This window comes from Trachurus trachurus, assembly GCF_905171665.1.
Source record: "Trachurus trachurus genome assembly, chromosome: 16".
Classification (NCBI taxonomy): Eukaryota; Metazoa; Chordata; class Actinopteri; order Carangiformes; family Carangidae; genus Trachurus; species Trachurus trachurus.
Genome location: NC_139902.1, coordinates 34,364,525 through 34,379,737, shown reverse-complemented (window position 1 = coordinate 34,379,737; position 15,213 = coordinate 34,364,525). Strand labels below are relative to the sequence as shown.

At 42.4% G+C, this 15,213-nt stretch overlaps 2 protein-coding genes across 2 annotated transcripts in view; one reads left to right on the top strand and one right to left on the bottom strand.

Moving 5' to 3' along the window:
* The window catches only part of LOC310999157 (uncharacterized protein), a 65,254-nt gene extending 60,523 nt beyond the window's left edge, over positions 1 to 4,731 (bottom strand). Inside the window, exons 1-2 of the mRNA XM_083989481.1 lie at positions 4,647 to 4,731; positions 1,284 to 1,424 (exon numbers count right to left, since the gene is read on the bottom strand). Coding sequence (XP_083845607.1) covers positions 1,284 to 1,398 — 115 coding nt within the window. The 5' untranslated portion in view covers positions 1,399 to 1,424; positions 4,647 to 4,731. The remainder of the gene's footprint in view (positions 1 to 1,283; positions 1,425 to 4,646) is intronic.
* A 3,519-nt stretch (positions 4,732 to 8,250) lies between these two features.
* LOC310999048 (retinol dehydrogenase 12) lies at positions 8,251 to 13,482 on the top strand (the record flags this gene model as incomplete). Its single annotated transcript, XM_083989352.1, has 7 exons — positions 8,251 to 8,413; positions 8,739 to 8,873; positions 9,023 to 9,214; positions 9,932 to 10,093; positions 10,792 to 10,911; positions 12,197 to 12,401; positions 13,377 to 13,482. 7 exons carry the CDS (start codon positions 8,251 to 8,253, stop codon positions 13,480 to 13,482), a joined length of 1,083 nt encoding a protein of 360 aa, XP_083845478.1.
* Between the last annotated feature and the right edge of the window lie 1,731 nt (positions 13,483 to 15,213).

Sequence of the window (15,213 nt, the reverse complement as noted above, 5' to 3'; positions counted from 1 at the left end):
ACAGTCAAAGTTAAAAGTAGTCATCCAAATATTTACTGGAGTTAAGGCCCTTTCACACCGCGGAAGTAACGAATAAACGACACGAAATTACGAAATATTCGCGGCCAAATATTTCGCATCAAAACCATTCACACCGGCGGCGACACGAATATGCGACAGATGCGACAATTGGATTCCAAAGTTTCGCTTTGCGACGGGTGTTTCCTCGCCTCCACCTCATGTCTTCAATCCGTTAATTATCCCTCACGTCACTATGCCAACTGTCGTCTTGTTACCAACTTTACTCAACACAGCAGCAGCTCACTGTCTGATCACTGATCAATATCTGATCACTGTCCTGACAGTATGAACACACTCTATTGCTATCTCTCCTCCTCCTCTCCTCTTTCCACTTGGATTTGCTGCGAGATGTTGGTTGGTCGTTGTAAACCATTGGATGTTTGATGTAAACACGGAAGAACTGGGAGCTGCTGCTACAACAAGGATAAAAACAGAGATCACATTAATGTTTTCCCAACAACTTTTCCATGTGGTGGCTTCAGGAGCCGGACCCCCCCTGCAACTCCTAAAGAGTTTTGATGACTCTGAAAGTTCTCCAAACCCTTCCTTGGCATGACGGGGAGGAGATGATTGGTGGATTATCGATTTAGGGTGAAGTATTATTATTATATTTGGATTAATTGTCAACTATTTAGATAATCTAATTATCAGTTTGAATAGTATTTTAGCTAACGATTATTTTCATTATTGATTAATCTGTCGATTATTTTTATGATTAATCGATTAGTTGTTTGGTCAATAAAAAATCAGTCAGTGTTTCTCAAACCACCAGACGACATCGTCCTCAAATGTCTTGTTTTGTCCACAAACCAAAGAGAGACTCAGTTTATTGTCATAAAGGAACAAAGAAACCAGAAATATTCACATTGAAGAAGCTGCAATCAGAGAATCTGGAGCTTTTTTTCTTAAAAAACGACTCAAACTGATTATTAGATTATTAAAATAGTTGACAATTAATGTAATAATCGATTATTGTTTGATTAATGGATTAATTGTTGCAGCTCCAGTTGGATCGATAAAAAGAAGTAGCTCAATGTAACAGAGTAAAGGACTCACATCTACTCAAGTAAAAGTAAAAAGTATGCTGCTCTAAAACTACTCTAATTGGTAGTTTATCCAAAGAGTTACTCAAAATATGTAATGGAGTAAATGTAGCGTGTTGCTACCTCTGTCTGTAACAGTGTGTGTGTGTGTGTGTGTGTGTGTGTGTGTGTGTGTCCCACCCGGCTCGCCGTAGTCGTCGTCGTAGTCGTCGTCGTCTTCCTCCACGCTGTCGTACACCTGTTGCCATGGCTCCAGCTCCTCCTCCTCACACTCCATGAACAGCTCTGTATCCATGTTGCTACGGAGACGACACAGCAAAGCTTCGTCCAATCAGACGTGACACAAGAAAAAAACACAAAAAAAAAACATTGTAAACATTACAAGTGTAAAAAAAACCATTTAATTGTGGTTGTAGATCACAAGCAACTCAGTCGTATTTTTCATGTTGCATTCAGGTGAAATCGGGCGGACGGCAGACGGACGACAGACGCTGCATGTAACAGGATAAACAAGCGTCTATAGGTTTTTATTTTGAATGCAGTGGTTATTTTATAGTTTTGCAGCTTTATCTGTCTAATTTTAAACTTTAAAGTGAAAACAAACCTCTTTTTTCTTCTTCTTTTTTATGTATCGGCTATAAAATCTTGTTTAATTCTAATGGATTAAGTCAATCCAAAGTTAAGGCTTATTTACATTCATCAAAACACATTTCTGTCATTTAAACAACTCAGACTTGAAGTTTAAAGGTATAGTACGTAGGAATTACCCCCCATCTAGCGGTGCGGTTGCATATCTGAACGTATTCTTGATGTTGCATTCAGGTGAAATGGGGCAGATGTCAGACAGACAACAGACGCTGCATGTAACAGGATAAACAAGCGTCTATGTAAACAAGTGGTCTGACAACATGTTGTCATGGTGATGTGGTCTGACAACATGTTGTCATGGTGATGTGGTATTGTTTTAGTAAAATGACATCCGGTTGGTTTGCCGACGGCCGTCTGCCTGACTGCACCTGAATGCAACACCAGTGCCTCCGTCCTTCCTCACACTACACAGTGGTGACGGTTTTAACAGGCCGTTTCCGTGGTTACCTACGGTCACGATGCAACATGGCCGCCTCGGTTCGGTTTCCGTGGTTACCTACGGTCACGATGCAACATGGCCGCCTCGGTTCGGTGCGTCGCCCACTTATGTATTTGTAACGACTTGTACCAGAAAGGAGGAACCAGAAAGCTTTACTTTGGATGCAGCTGTGATTCACCTTCAGTGAAATATGGATTTATGAAAGACAGGTTTGATTATTGATCAGAAAAAGACAAATAAGTTACAGACTGGGACTTTAAACCTGAACTAAACCTCCGAGAACATCTGGATCGATCTGGACTGATGTTGCATTTAGGTGCAGTCAGGCAGACGGCCGTCGGCAAACCAACCGGATGTCATTTTACTCCACCAGAGAAAGACGGTAAAACAATACCACATCACCATGACAACATGTTGTCAGACCACTTGTTTACATAGACGCTTGTTTATCCTGTTACATGCAGCGTCTGTTGTCTGTCTGACGTCTGCCCCATTTCACCTGAATGCAACATCAAGAATACGTTCAAATATGCAACCGCACCGCTAGATGGGGGGAATTCCTACGTACTATACCTTTAAACTTCAAGTCTGAGTTGTTTAAATGACAGAAATCTGTTTTGATGAATGTAAATAAGCTTTAACTTTGGATTGACTTAAGATTTTATAGCTGATACATAAAAACAAGAAAAAGAAAAAACACCAGGTTTGTTTTCACTCCAAAGTTTAAAATGAGACAGATAAAGCTGCAAAACTATAAAATAATCACTGCATTCAAAACTAAAACCCATAGACGCTTGTTTATCCTGTTACATGCAGCGTCTGTTGTCTGTCTGACGTCTGCCCCATTTCACGTGAATGCAACATCAAGATTAGAATACGTTCAGATATGCAACCGCACCGCTAGATGGGGGGAATTCCTACGTACTATACCTTTAAAAAACTCCTCAAACTGAGTATTAGATGATCAGAATAGTTGATATTAATTTCATAATTGACGATGAGGCTGTTGGTGGTTGTTGCAGCTCTAAGAGGAATCTTTATCCTAGACTAGAGTTCCTGAACTGAACCTCCGAAAACATCTGGATCCACTCTGACCTCACTGGTGTCAATAAAGTTTTATACAGAGATGAGCTCAGAAACTTCGTTCAAACTATCAAACTAGGCCGCGTTGATCAAGTATGAATCAAGTTTCTGTTACTGCACTACACATTTCTCGCCTTGTCTGTCTGACTGTCTGCCCGATTTCATGTGAATGCAACATCAAGAATACGTTCAGATATGCAGCCGCACCGCTAGATGGGGGGGATTCCATTTCCTACATACTTTTTTTTTCATTTTTTTTTCAAAGGAGGTTAAATCGAAAGCAACTGGACTTAGTTATTTGTCTAGGAAGACAAATAACTAAGTCCAGTTGCTTTCGATTTAACCTCCTTTGAAATCCTTTGAAAAAACGTATCTTTTCTCCTTGGCGTTCACTCCCAGCTAAGCAAGCAATCTTGGTTCTCTCTCTTTCTTTCCCTCTCTCTCTCTTTTATTCTTTCTTTTTAATCTAGATTTGTTTTAAAGTGACTACTATCCCTTGTGTTGTTTTTAATTATTTGTTGTTTGTTGTAGTGTTTGTGATTAACTGTGTTGTGCTTTTGCAATTGTACAGCACTTTGGTCAACTGAGGTTGTTTTAAATGTGCTCTATAAATAAACAGTGACTTGACTTGACTTTGAAATACTATGACCTGGACAAATGAGAATATGCACCGGCTTTCCTACATACTATACCTTTAAAAAACTCCTCAAACTGAGTATTAGATAATCAGAATAGTTGATGAGGCTGTTGTCAATAAAGTTTCATACAGAGATGAGCTGGGGGGGGGGGTCTCAGGTGAGTCAGACTCAGACAGGTAGCAGCAGTAGTTCCGGGTTGCGGCCGCAGGGGGCGCTCACTTCTGATTTTTCCCTGTTAAAAGGGTTTTCTATGGAGTTTTTCCTCAGTGGATGTGAGGGTCTAAGGACAGAGGATGTTGTTATTATGGGATGTAAAGCCCTTTGAGACAAACTGGTGGTAGAAACGGGCTATACTAAATAAAATTCTCTTGCCTTGCCTTGTCTCCACCCCCCCGGACCTTTAACCCGCCTCTGTCCCGCGGTACAAAACAAACACCGAGACCAGCTGGACCGGGTTCGAGTCCGAGACACTGAGCACCCGGACTCGAACCCGGTCCAGCAGCACCATGCACAACCGGGCGCCGCTGTGCGTTTGTTTTATACTCGTGTCTGCACCGCCCCTCCAGCAGCAGCAGCCACACACACACACACACACACACACACACAGACACACACACACACAGAAACACACACATAGCTGTAGCGCTTCTAACCCGGGTCAGACCGGACCAAACCGGGTCAGACCAGGTCTAACCGGACCAGACCGGACCAGGTCTACCCGGGTCTGGGTCTTACCTGCTCCTGGTTCCGCAGCTCGGATGAGGGGTTCGCTCTGTTCCTCTGCAGGCGCGCTCCGGTTCGACGAGACGAGGGGGGCGGGACTTCCGGTTGGATGTCGGCGTCCGAGTCGCTGATTGGACCGCTGCGGCCTGACGTCACTTCCCCGCCGTCTCTGATTGGTATTTCAGACACGCACTTTTTTTTTCTGTTTTATTTCCCCACCACCATCATTCCTCCATGTCTGCCTGTGTTTCCTCTAGTTCTCTGTATGTTTAATGTATTAATGTGTTTGTATGGTTTTATTTTTATATATTTTTAGTTCTTTGTGCGTAGATGAAGCTGTCATGTCTAACTCATCTAAATAAAACACACAAAAAAAGAAAGAATTCAGAGACGCACGCCATTTTGTTTCTGTTGTTTTGTGGCGGGGGGCGGGGCTACGGGGCGTGACGTCACCCGCGGAGGGAGAAACGAGGGCTGAGCACGTGACGTCACTCTTTGTTTCATAGTTTTTATTGTTTGAAAAAAACAAACTAACAAATAGTTCAAAAAAAATAAATAAAAGTTTGAAACAGAAAAAAAAATCAAATGAAGCGGTGACGTCATCGTTGCTGTTGTTTCCACGGTGACGTGTCTCAACTCAATTTGAATTTCTCTGCTAGGGATGAATAAAGTATTCTCTATCTATCTATCTATCTATCTATCTATCTATCTATCTATCTATCTATCTATCTATCTATCTATCTATCTATCTATCTATCTATCTATCATCTCAATTTAACTTTATTTATAAAGCACATAACAACATAAGACATAAAACATAAAACCATATAAAAACAATAAATGTTACAGTAAAACAATAAAACACTAAAACAAACACAGAGTCTCACGCTGGGTTGAAAGCCAAGGAATAAAAATGGAAATATATATATATATTTTTTTTTCTCTGTCTTTCTTTCTACCCCTCTGTCTTTTTATTTACTAACTCCTTTCTTTCTTTCTTTCTTTCTTTCTTTCTTTCTTTCTTTCTTTCTTTCTTTCTTTCTTTCTTTCTACCCTCTCTGCATCTTTTTACTTTTTGCTTTCTTTCTTTCTACCCCTCTATCTATGCACCTCTTTCTATTATCTATCCACCCCCTCTCTCTTTTTCTTTCTTTTATTCTATCTACCAGTTATCTCTGTCTTTTTTTTTACTTCTTTCTTCCTTACTACCCCTCTCTCTGTCCCTTTCATTCGTTTTTGCTTTCTTTCTTTCTTTCTTTCTTTCTTTCTTTCTTTCTTTCTTTCTTTCTTTCTTTCTTTCTTTTTTTAATCTCTTCAACTTACACATGAAATATTTCAACAGTTTCTTCTACCTTTTAAAATTTTCTTTAGCTCATTCAGCATTTCTTCAGCGATGGCGTTCAGCTGCTTTCAGCATTCACACGCATTTCCTGCTGGAAATTATTCCAACTTTTTTTTCTTTTTACCACAACATACGGTTCATGTCATGATAACTCCTGTATTTTTTTTGTAGTTTTCTTTGTTTGTCAAAAACCTTTAAAATTTGAGAGCAAATTGTCCATCAAAATGAATATATTTTGATGATACATTTTATTTTGTTGGTAATTGTTGTATAATCGCAATATTACCCTCGAGGGTGTGCTTTGACGTAATTTGAGCACTTTAGTGACGCTTGCGGACGGCATCACTGTCGTGCTCAAATGACGTTAAAGCACACCCTCGAGGGTAATATTGCTTAATTATTAGAGTGTTAAATGACATGAGGTTGAACACCGACTCAGGCAAGGTGTCAGTTCTGGTCCTGTTGGATCTCAGTGCTGCGTTTGACACTGTGGATCACAGTATACTGCTGGACAGTAGTAGAGTTATTTTGTGACCATTGGTAGTTATCAATCCGATCAAGTGGCTATGACATGTGGAGTTCCTCAGGGGTCAGTCCTTGGACCCCTTCTGTTTAACCTGTATATGCTGCCTTTGGGTCAGATTCTACAGAACTCTAATGTCAACTATCATAGTTATGCAGATGACACACAGATATATCTCGCACTGTCTCCAGATGACTGCAGTCCAATAGAGTCATTATGCCCTATGGTGAAAAATGAATGTGGTAAGTGATATATGAAAAAAAATTACCCCCCAAAAAACAAAAACAAAAAAATTGTTTAAAGGGATAGTTCAACATTTTGGCAAATTGGCCCAGTGCCATAATCCCTATAGTCATAGCAGTAGATTCATTACCTATAATTGTCAGTGCAAGCTGTTTTTAAGACTTCCCAATGGGAGCACAAACAGCTGAGAATAATTTCATAAAGGTGGTTAATGTAGCCTTTGGGGTGTAAACAGTCCTGTGCCAGTTTACATTATTTAGATCATCTGTAAATTCTTTTTCTGAGAAAGTTTTATAAATTCTCCTTAGTAGCCTATTACTTTTGGTCCAGCTTTCGGTACCTTTGTTTTTATCGTTAGTGCAATTATGTTGTGGTCACTGAATCCTACAGGTACGGACACTGATTTTGAACATTTATCTGGGTTATTATTAGTAAAGAGATGATCTATGCAAGTTGGCGGCAGTCTCTGTATTTACATTTAAAACAAGTCTGTCTGCTAACGTTCTGTTATTATCTCAAAGCATGTTGGATTGTGTATTTGATGAGTTTGATGAGGGAAACTAAGAAATCCCATGAGCCTCCGTAGCGTAGCTCTGAGCAGCTCACGGCTCTGCTCCGCTGTTCTAAAAACAGCTTGCATCAACAATTAAATTTAACAAATCTACTGCTATGAATATACACTGCAAAAACTCAAAATCTTACCAAGAATATTTGTCTTATTTCTAGTCAAAATGTCATTTCTAGTCAAAACAAGTCTCATTCTACTTAAAATAAGACTCATCACATTAAAAGCAGCTTGTTTTTAGACACTTTTTACTTCTTTCAAGCAGATTTTCACTTGAAATAAGTAGAAAAATCTGACAGTGGAGCAAGTTTTGCTTCCTTATTACAAGCACAAAAAACTTGCTTTCACTGGCAGATTTTTCTACTTATTTCAGGTGAAAATTTGTTTGAAACAAGTGAAAATGATCTAAAAACAAGTTCATTTTTAGGTGATGAGTCTTATTTTAAGTGAAAAGAGATTAGTTTTGACTAGATATGAGACATTTTGACAAGAAATAAGACAAATATTCTTGGTAAGATTGTTGAGTTTTTGCAGTGTAGGGATTATGGCAATGGACCAATTTGACAAAATGTTGCACTATCCCTTTAAAGTGTATTTCTGGGCTTTTAGTGCAGCAGTAGAGAGACAGGAAGTGGATGCTCTACTAGCCTCTGTGTTCATGTTAAATCTCTGCAACATGGCGTCTCTTCTGTTCTTGTTGAGTTGTTTTATTTTTTCTAAACGTATTATTATTATTAATTTGCCTTTGACTAGTTTGTAAATTCATTAGTTTGCAATAAAGTAAAAAAAAAAAAAAAAAAGAAAGAAACAGAGCAAACGACCAGCGGTGATCCTTCCTGTCAGCTGATCTCAGAGCAGCTCTCTGACCATAATCTGCTCTAATCTGTTAATCCCCCCCCCTCGCTCCCCCTCCCCCCTCCCTCAGTCTGTTCAGACCTGCAGGATGAGAGCAGCCGGTCCAGGAGCGTTCCTGGTTCTGCCGTGGCCCGGTGGGTCCAGCACCGGGTCCGGGTCCGGCTCGGGCCCGGAGGAGGAGCTGGTGGAGGAGGGGGGGTGGGGGGGGCTGCTGCTGAGGGGGGGGGCTCTGCTGGGAGTCGCTGTGATCTGTAAGTGTTCACCTCTGACCTCTAGTGTGTGTGTGTGTGTGTGTGTGTGTGTGTGTGTGTGTGAACCGTCATCATGTTACCCAGTCTGGACCTGCAATACGGTACGGTGCGTTACGGCATGGTACGGTACGGTGCGGTACGGTACGGTGCGGTGTAGTACGGTACGGTATGGTACAGTGCAATACAGGAGGCGCTTCCATTGGACCAGTGCGTGTCATTACTCTATTTTACAGTGCTCTAAATCACACGTAGTTCAGCAGCTCAGGCTCCGCCCCCTGGCTCTGATTGGCTCTGCTTGGCTCTGATTGGCTGTCTGTGTGTCCAGGTGTGCTGTTCCTCAGGAAGTGGATCGCAGGTGGAGTTTGTCGTTGTTCAGTTCGTCTGGACGGGAAAACGGTCCTGATCACCGGAGCAAACACCGGGATCGGGAAGGAGACCAGCAGAGACCTGGCAGGGAGAGGTACAGAACTCCTGCTCCTCCTCTTTCCTCCTTCCTCCTCTTCCTCCTCCTCCTCCATTCATTCAATTGTTTATTGTCTCTCCTCCTCCTTCCTCATCCTCTCCTCCTCCTCCTCTGAGCCGTCTCCTCCTCCCTGTCTCCTCCTGCAGGAGCGCGTGTGGTGATGGCGTGCCGGGACCTGTCCCGTGCGGAGCGCGCGGCGGAGGAGGTCCGGCGGTCGACGGGGAACGGGAACGTGGTGATCAGACACCTGGACCTGTCGTCGCTCTACTCGGTCCGACAGTTCGCTAAGGACTTCATGGACACGGAGGACAGACTGGACATCCTGGTCAACAACGCTGGTAGAGACCTGCCTGTCTGTCTGTCTGTCTGTCTGTCTCTACGGCTGTTTTCGAAACCGCATACTACTACATAGCGGTAGCTGTAAAACAGGCTAAAAGCTGTTTTATTTCCCGCTCTAGCGCTGTTATTATGTAACTTTATTAAGTTTTAATGTTTTTCCATGAGAGAAAGTAACTGTTTAGATCCCAAATCTACGGTCAGTTTATCCAAACGACGGCTGTTTAGAAGTTTGCTCCGATGTTTTTCGGAGAAGTGAAGCTCTGCAGCGACCGGGACATCACAGAGGCAGCAGTCGGTCTGCAGAGCTGCTCGGCCGGCCAACCTCCGTCCTCATCCCGGGGGAGAAAACCATCGCTAATTAACTTACCCGCAGGTTTTTAGAGGTTTACCACCGATCAGTCTGCATTAAGTTTTATTTTATTAAACTATATAACATAGTTACGGTACACGGCTAAGATACTTCACTACCGTCTTTGGTTATGGTTAGAAGTCAGGGGCGCATTGCATTGCATTGTGGGATACAGTACGCAATGTAGACTGGTCAGATACTGGAGATATTTTACGAATCAGTACGACATCCGGGAATTTTTCGCATACTGCAGATTTTGCTTTTGTTTGCATACTACAAATTACTAGCAGTATGCGGTTTCGAATACAGCCTACCTGTCTGTCTGTCTGTCTCTACCTGTCTGTCCCTCTCCCTCACCTGTCTCCAGGTGTGATGATGTGTCCTCGCTGGCTGACTGAAGACGGTTTTGAGACGCAGCTCGCCGTCAACCACCTGGGCCACTTCCTGTTGACCAACCTGCTGCTGCCCAAGCTGAAGAGCTCCGCCCCCAGCCGCGTCGTCACCGTGTCCTCCGTCGTCCACAAGGGAGGTACGGGGAATACTTTACTCAGAGTTACCAGTTACTTTACTCAAAAGTAACTGAGTTAGTAACTGAATTAATACATTATAAAAGTAACCAATTACCAGGAAAAGTAACTATTTCTGTTTTTATAAAATGCTCAGATATGTCAAATTACTTGGACTCACAACTAACAGAAATGCCTTTTCATTTTTCAGAATATAATATATGCATAATATATATGGCAATGGAAATGCATTAGCAGAAAAAAAAAAAAAGATTATGGCTGCATTATTTGATTCATAAATAAAATGAATAATCAATAATCCAAACTGCATTTTCATTTTCTTCTTCAAGACTGCTCATTCTGTGACTTGATTAAAATGATAAAGAAAAGCACATTTCCAAATTTGACATTTCAAATTGAATTTTGGTCATCTTAAACGTCATTTGAATGAAGTCACAGAATGAGCAGTCTTGAAGAAGAAAATGAAAATGCAGTTTGGATCATCTATTATTCATTTTATTTATGAATCAAAAAATGTTGTTAATCCATTTTAATTATGTTTTATAATACAGATTATTATCATTATTTAATTATGGATTATGATACAGATTTTCCTCCATAATAACGGGGGAAACAGTAACTTTTTGGATTACTCATTACTGAAAAAAGTAGTGCCGTTTTTAACGCCGTTCTTCCCGTCCCATCCCTGTGTCCGGCTCAGGGCGGATCCAGCTGGACGACCTGTTCTTCAGCCAGCGGAGCTACAGTCCTCTGGAGAGTTACCGGCAGAGCAAACTGGCCAACGTCCTCTTCTCCAAGGAACTGGCCCGCCGCCTCGCAGGTCCGTAAGCCACTGCTTTTAGAAATAGATTAGATCAATTCTGGACAAATAACGACTTTTTATACAACGCAAAGTTAGGACTTTATTGTTTTTTGTTTTGAGGTAATGTGGTAGATTATCCTTGGATTACTTTGTCTTTAAATGATGTTATGTACGCATTATTGAAGTTTTAACTTTAATTTTTTTTCATTTCTTTGTTTATTTGTAACGGGATTCTGCATATTCATGAACATAAAATATGGATCGATGGCAGACTGGTTCATGGGAAGAGAGGACAGACCAGCTTAATGGGAGGACTGGATGGCAGACTGGTTCATGGGAAGAGAGGACAGACCAGCTTAATGGGAGGACTGGATGGCAGACTGGTTCATAGGAAGGGAGGACAGACCAGCTTAATGGGAGGACTGGATGGCAGACTGGTTCATGGGAAGAGAGGACAGACCAGCTTAATGGGAGGACTGGATGGCAGACTGGTTCATGGGAAGGGAGGACAGACCAGCTTAATGGGAGGACTGGATGGCAGACTGGTTCATAGGAAGAGAGGACAGACCAGCTTAATGGGAGGACTGGATGGCAGAGTGGTTCATAGGAAGGGAGGTCAGACCAGCTTAATGGGAGGACTGGATGGCAGACTGGTTCATAGGAAGGGAGGACAGACCAGCTTAATGGGAGGACTGGATGGCAGACTGGTTCATGGGAAGGGAGGACAGACCAGCTTAATGGGAGGACTGGATGGCAGACTGGTTCATGGGAAGGGAGGACAGACCAGCTTAATGGGAGGACTGGATGGCAGACTGGTTCATAGGAAGAGAGGACAGACCAGCTTAATGGGAGGACTGGATGGCAGACTGGTTCATAGGAAGGGAGGGCAGAGAGAGCTGTCTTGTCTGAAGTGCACCCTTGAGCGTTTTTGACGCTTTGGGAGCTTTTGGTGTGAACGCACAGTTGGACAAGGACAAAACAAAGCACAACATGGTACAAATACCATACAATATATCACACAGTAGCTTCAGTCAGAAGGAGCAAGTTTATGGTCGGAACTACGAACTACGACTTGCGTCGGTCCAAGAATTTCACTGTGCGCGCGGAGGCTCATGGGAAATGTAGTAGGAGAACACTTTGCTTTCCAAAACTCCTCGTTGTCCCTTAAATACTACATATGTTGAGTTTTCCCTTATGACCAGCAGTAATGTAATGTATTCCATGTTGAGCAACCATAGATTGATAAAACCTTCTGCTATATCTGTGTTTTGTTCTTCCTGCCCCCCCCCCCCCCCCCCCCCAGGTTCTGGTGTGTCGTCGTTCTGCCTCCACCCCGGTGTGATCCGGACCGAGCTGGGCCGCCACGTGCAGGGCTGGTTCCCCCTGCTGGGGGCGCTGCTGAGTCTGCCCTCGCTGCTGCTCATGAAGACGCCGCGCCAAGGAGCCCAGACCTCCATCTACTGCAGCGTCACGCCGGGGCTCGAGCCGCGCTCAGGGCACTACTTCAGGTAGGCTGAGGGGGCGGAGCCTGGGGGCACACCTGGATTAGAGCAGTGTAAAAGAGAGTAACGACAGCATTGGTCCAATGGCAGCGCCTCCTGGTGGAGGAATATGGGTTTTGCAAAAGCGCCCAAGAACTGACATCTCTGCATTGTTGGTGAATGAGCAGTGTGGTGTTTTCAATCATTTAAGGACATTTATAGATCACCCACGTTAATAGCATCATTGAGGATCCTTTACAGATAAACATTAACACATAGGCGATGTGTAATGTGTAATGTTTCAATCTACATTTCATAATAAACAAATTATAAGTGTAATCTGATATGACCAAGACACCTAAAAACAAAAACACGGCCGTTTTCATCAATTTACCAGCAAGTGGGCAACACACATACATTGGAGTGAATGGGTTTTCTGGGCACTTTTGCAACACCCATATCCTGCCACTAGGGGCGCAAGACCCTTACTTCTTCTTCCTTCCTCTTTTGATCCAATTGACCTGATCTGTTCCCTATACCTCCATCTTTCTTTCCTTCCCTTTTCCCTTCCTTCTTTCCTCCCTTCCTCCTTCCTTGAATGAATCTGTTCCCTCCCTTCATCTCTCTTTACTTCCTTTTTCCTTTCCTTCTTTCCACAATCCTTTTTCCCTCCCTTCCTTCCTTCCCTTCCTCCTTCCTTCCTTTTTGACCCAATCCATTCCCTCCCTCCTTCTATCTTTCCTTCCTTCTTTCCTCCCACCTTTCCCTTTGTCCTTCCCTCCTTCCTTCTTTTCTTCCTTGACCCAGGAGGACAACACAAAATGAGTAACTGTATTCTGTTACGGTTAAAGTGTAAAACGGTGTATTCTGAATACAGTTACTTTATTTATAAAACAGATTACAATTAGGGATTACTTTAGTTCAGTGGTTGCCATGGACGATAAACTGACACAAATCCCTCCCAACACTGGTCGTCATGGTGTTGTTGTTGTTGTTGTTCAGTGACTGTGCGGAGAAGGAGCCGGCACCCGAGGGCCGGGACGACGAGGTCGCCAGGAAGCTGTGGGACGAGAGCGCCCGATTGGTCGGACTGAAGGACACCTGCTGACGGGAGCCAATCAGAGGCCGCGGAGCAACGGAGCTCAGTTACATCATCATTATTATTATTATTATCAATGATCAATAATCAGGATAGAGAAGTTTAGTTTCTGTGAAGAGAAGGAAAACGTGTTGAATGAACAAGCTTTTATTGTGAAGGAACCACTCTGATGAATGTGCTTTTATTGTGAAGGAACAACTCTGATGAATGAGCTTTTATTGTGAAGGAACCACTCTGATGAATGGGCTTTTATTGTGAAGGAACAATGAATGTGCTTTTATTGTGAAGGAACAACTTTTATTGTGAAGGAACAACTTTTATTGTGAAGGAACAATGAATGTGCTTTTATTGTGAAGGAACAACTTTTATTGTGAAGGAACGACTCTTTCAAAATAAAGTTCAGACACCAACACGTCTCCTCTGGTGGTTTCTATCACACACACACACACACACACACACACACACACACACACACACACACACACACACACACACACACACACACACACACACACACACACACACACACACACACACACAGACACACACACACACACACCGGTCACATGGCTGTCAGGGGTCAGAGGTCAGAGTGAATGCACACACAGCAGACAGGTGTGTGTGTGTGTGTGTGTGTGTGTGTGTGTGTGTGTGTGTGTGTGTGTGTGTGTGTGTGTGTGTGTGTGTGTGTGTGTGTGTGTGTCAGCTGTTGTACAGTCAGCACAGTCGTCGTCGTCATGGAGATTCCTCAGCAGCTGTTACACACTCAGGACGACGTCACATTTAAACGTAACAATCAACACAAAATGATGTTTGTGTGTATTTGTGTTGTTTGAATTAATGAGCTGCTTGTGTGTGTGTGTGTGTGTGTGTGTGTGTGTTTTCTATTGTTGTGTAGCTGTTGTGTAGTTGTATTGTAGTCTATTTGTTGTGTAGTCAGATGTTGTTATTGTGTAGTAGTTGTGTATTTGTGGTGTATTCCGTGTTAATCCTCAGATCAGTGTCTGTGTGTGTGTGTTTGTGTGTCTGACCCAGTTCCAGTTTAAACTGACTCAACATCTGTTCAACCAGATTACACACACACACACACACACACACACACTCCAGTAACCTTTATTGTGTGCTTTTTTTTAATGCGGTGCCATGACAGCCTCATCTAAGACCTCAGAACAAAAACATTAAACTATAGAAACACATTAACACATTAGATACATTACTGTAATACACAAAAAACAAGAGGAAACATGGTCGACATGGACATAAAGGAATGATGGGGGGGGATACATTTAAAAATAAATATATTTAGGAACATGAACAATAAACATGGCCAGAAAATGAATCTAAATGTTCTTAAAGAGGAGCTAGATATCGACTCTCTCAAAAATACAGTTGTTTTCATGTCTTTTTTATTTGTAATGTCCTTTATTGTTGTTGTTGCATATTGGTGAACTGATCCAGGCTGGTTTGGATTCTGGACATTTTTCATTTGTATGAGGCATCCAGAATAACAAACTAAAAGTCCTAATGAATCCTAGTTGAGGAAATATGTTTAATTCTCATCATTATTTACTGTATAAAGTCTATGGTGCTGACAACAACACACCCCAATGGTATTTTCATTTCATTTCATTTCTTTATTTATTGAATTGGGACAGTGCACATTCATCAACACTGACGCATTAAGCATCAGTGTAAATGTGCCGGACTTAGCACAACTGCTAAATTTCAGCCGCAGTGGGG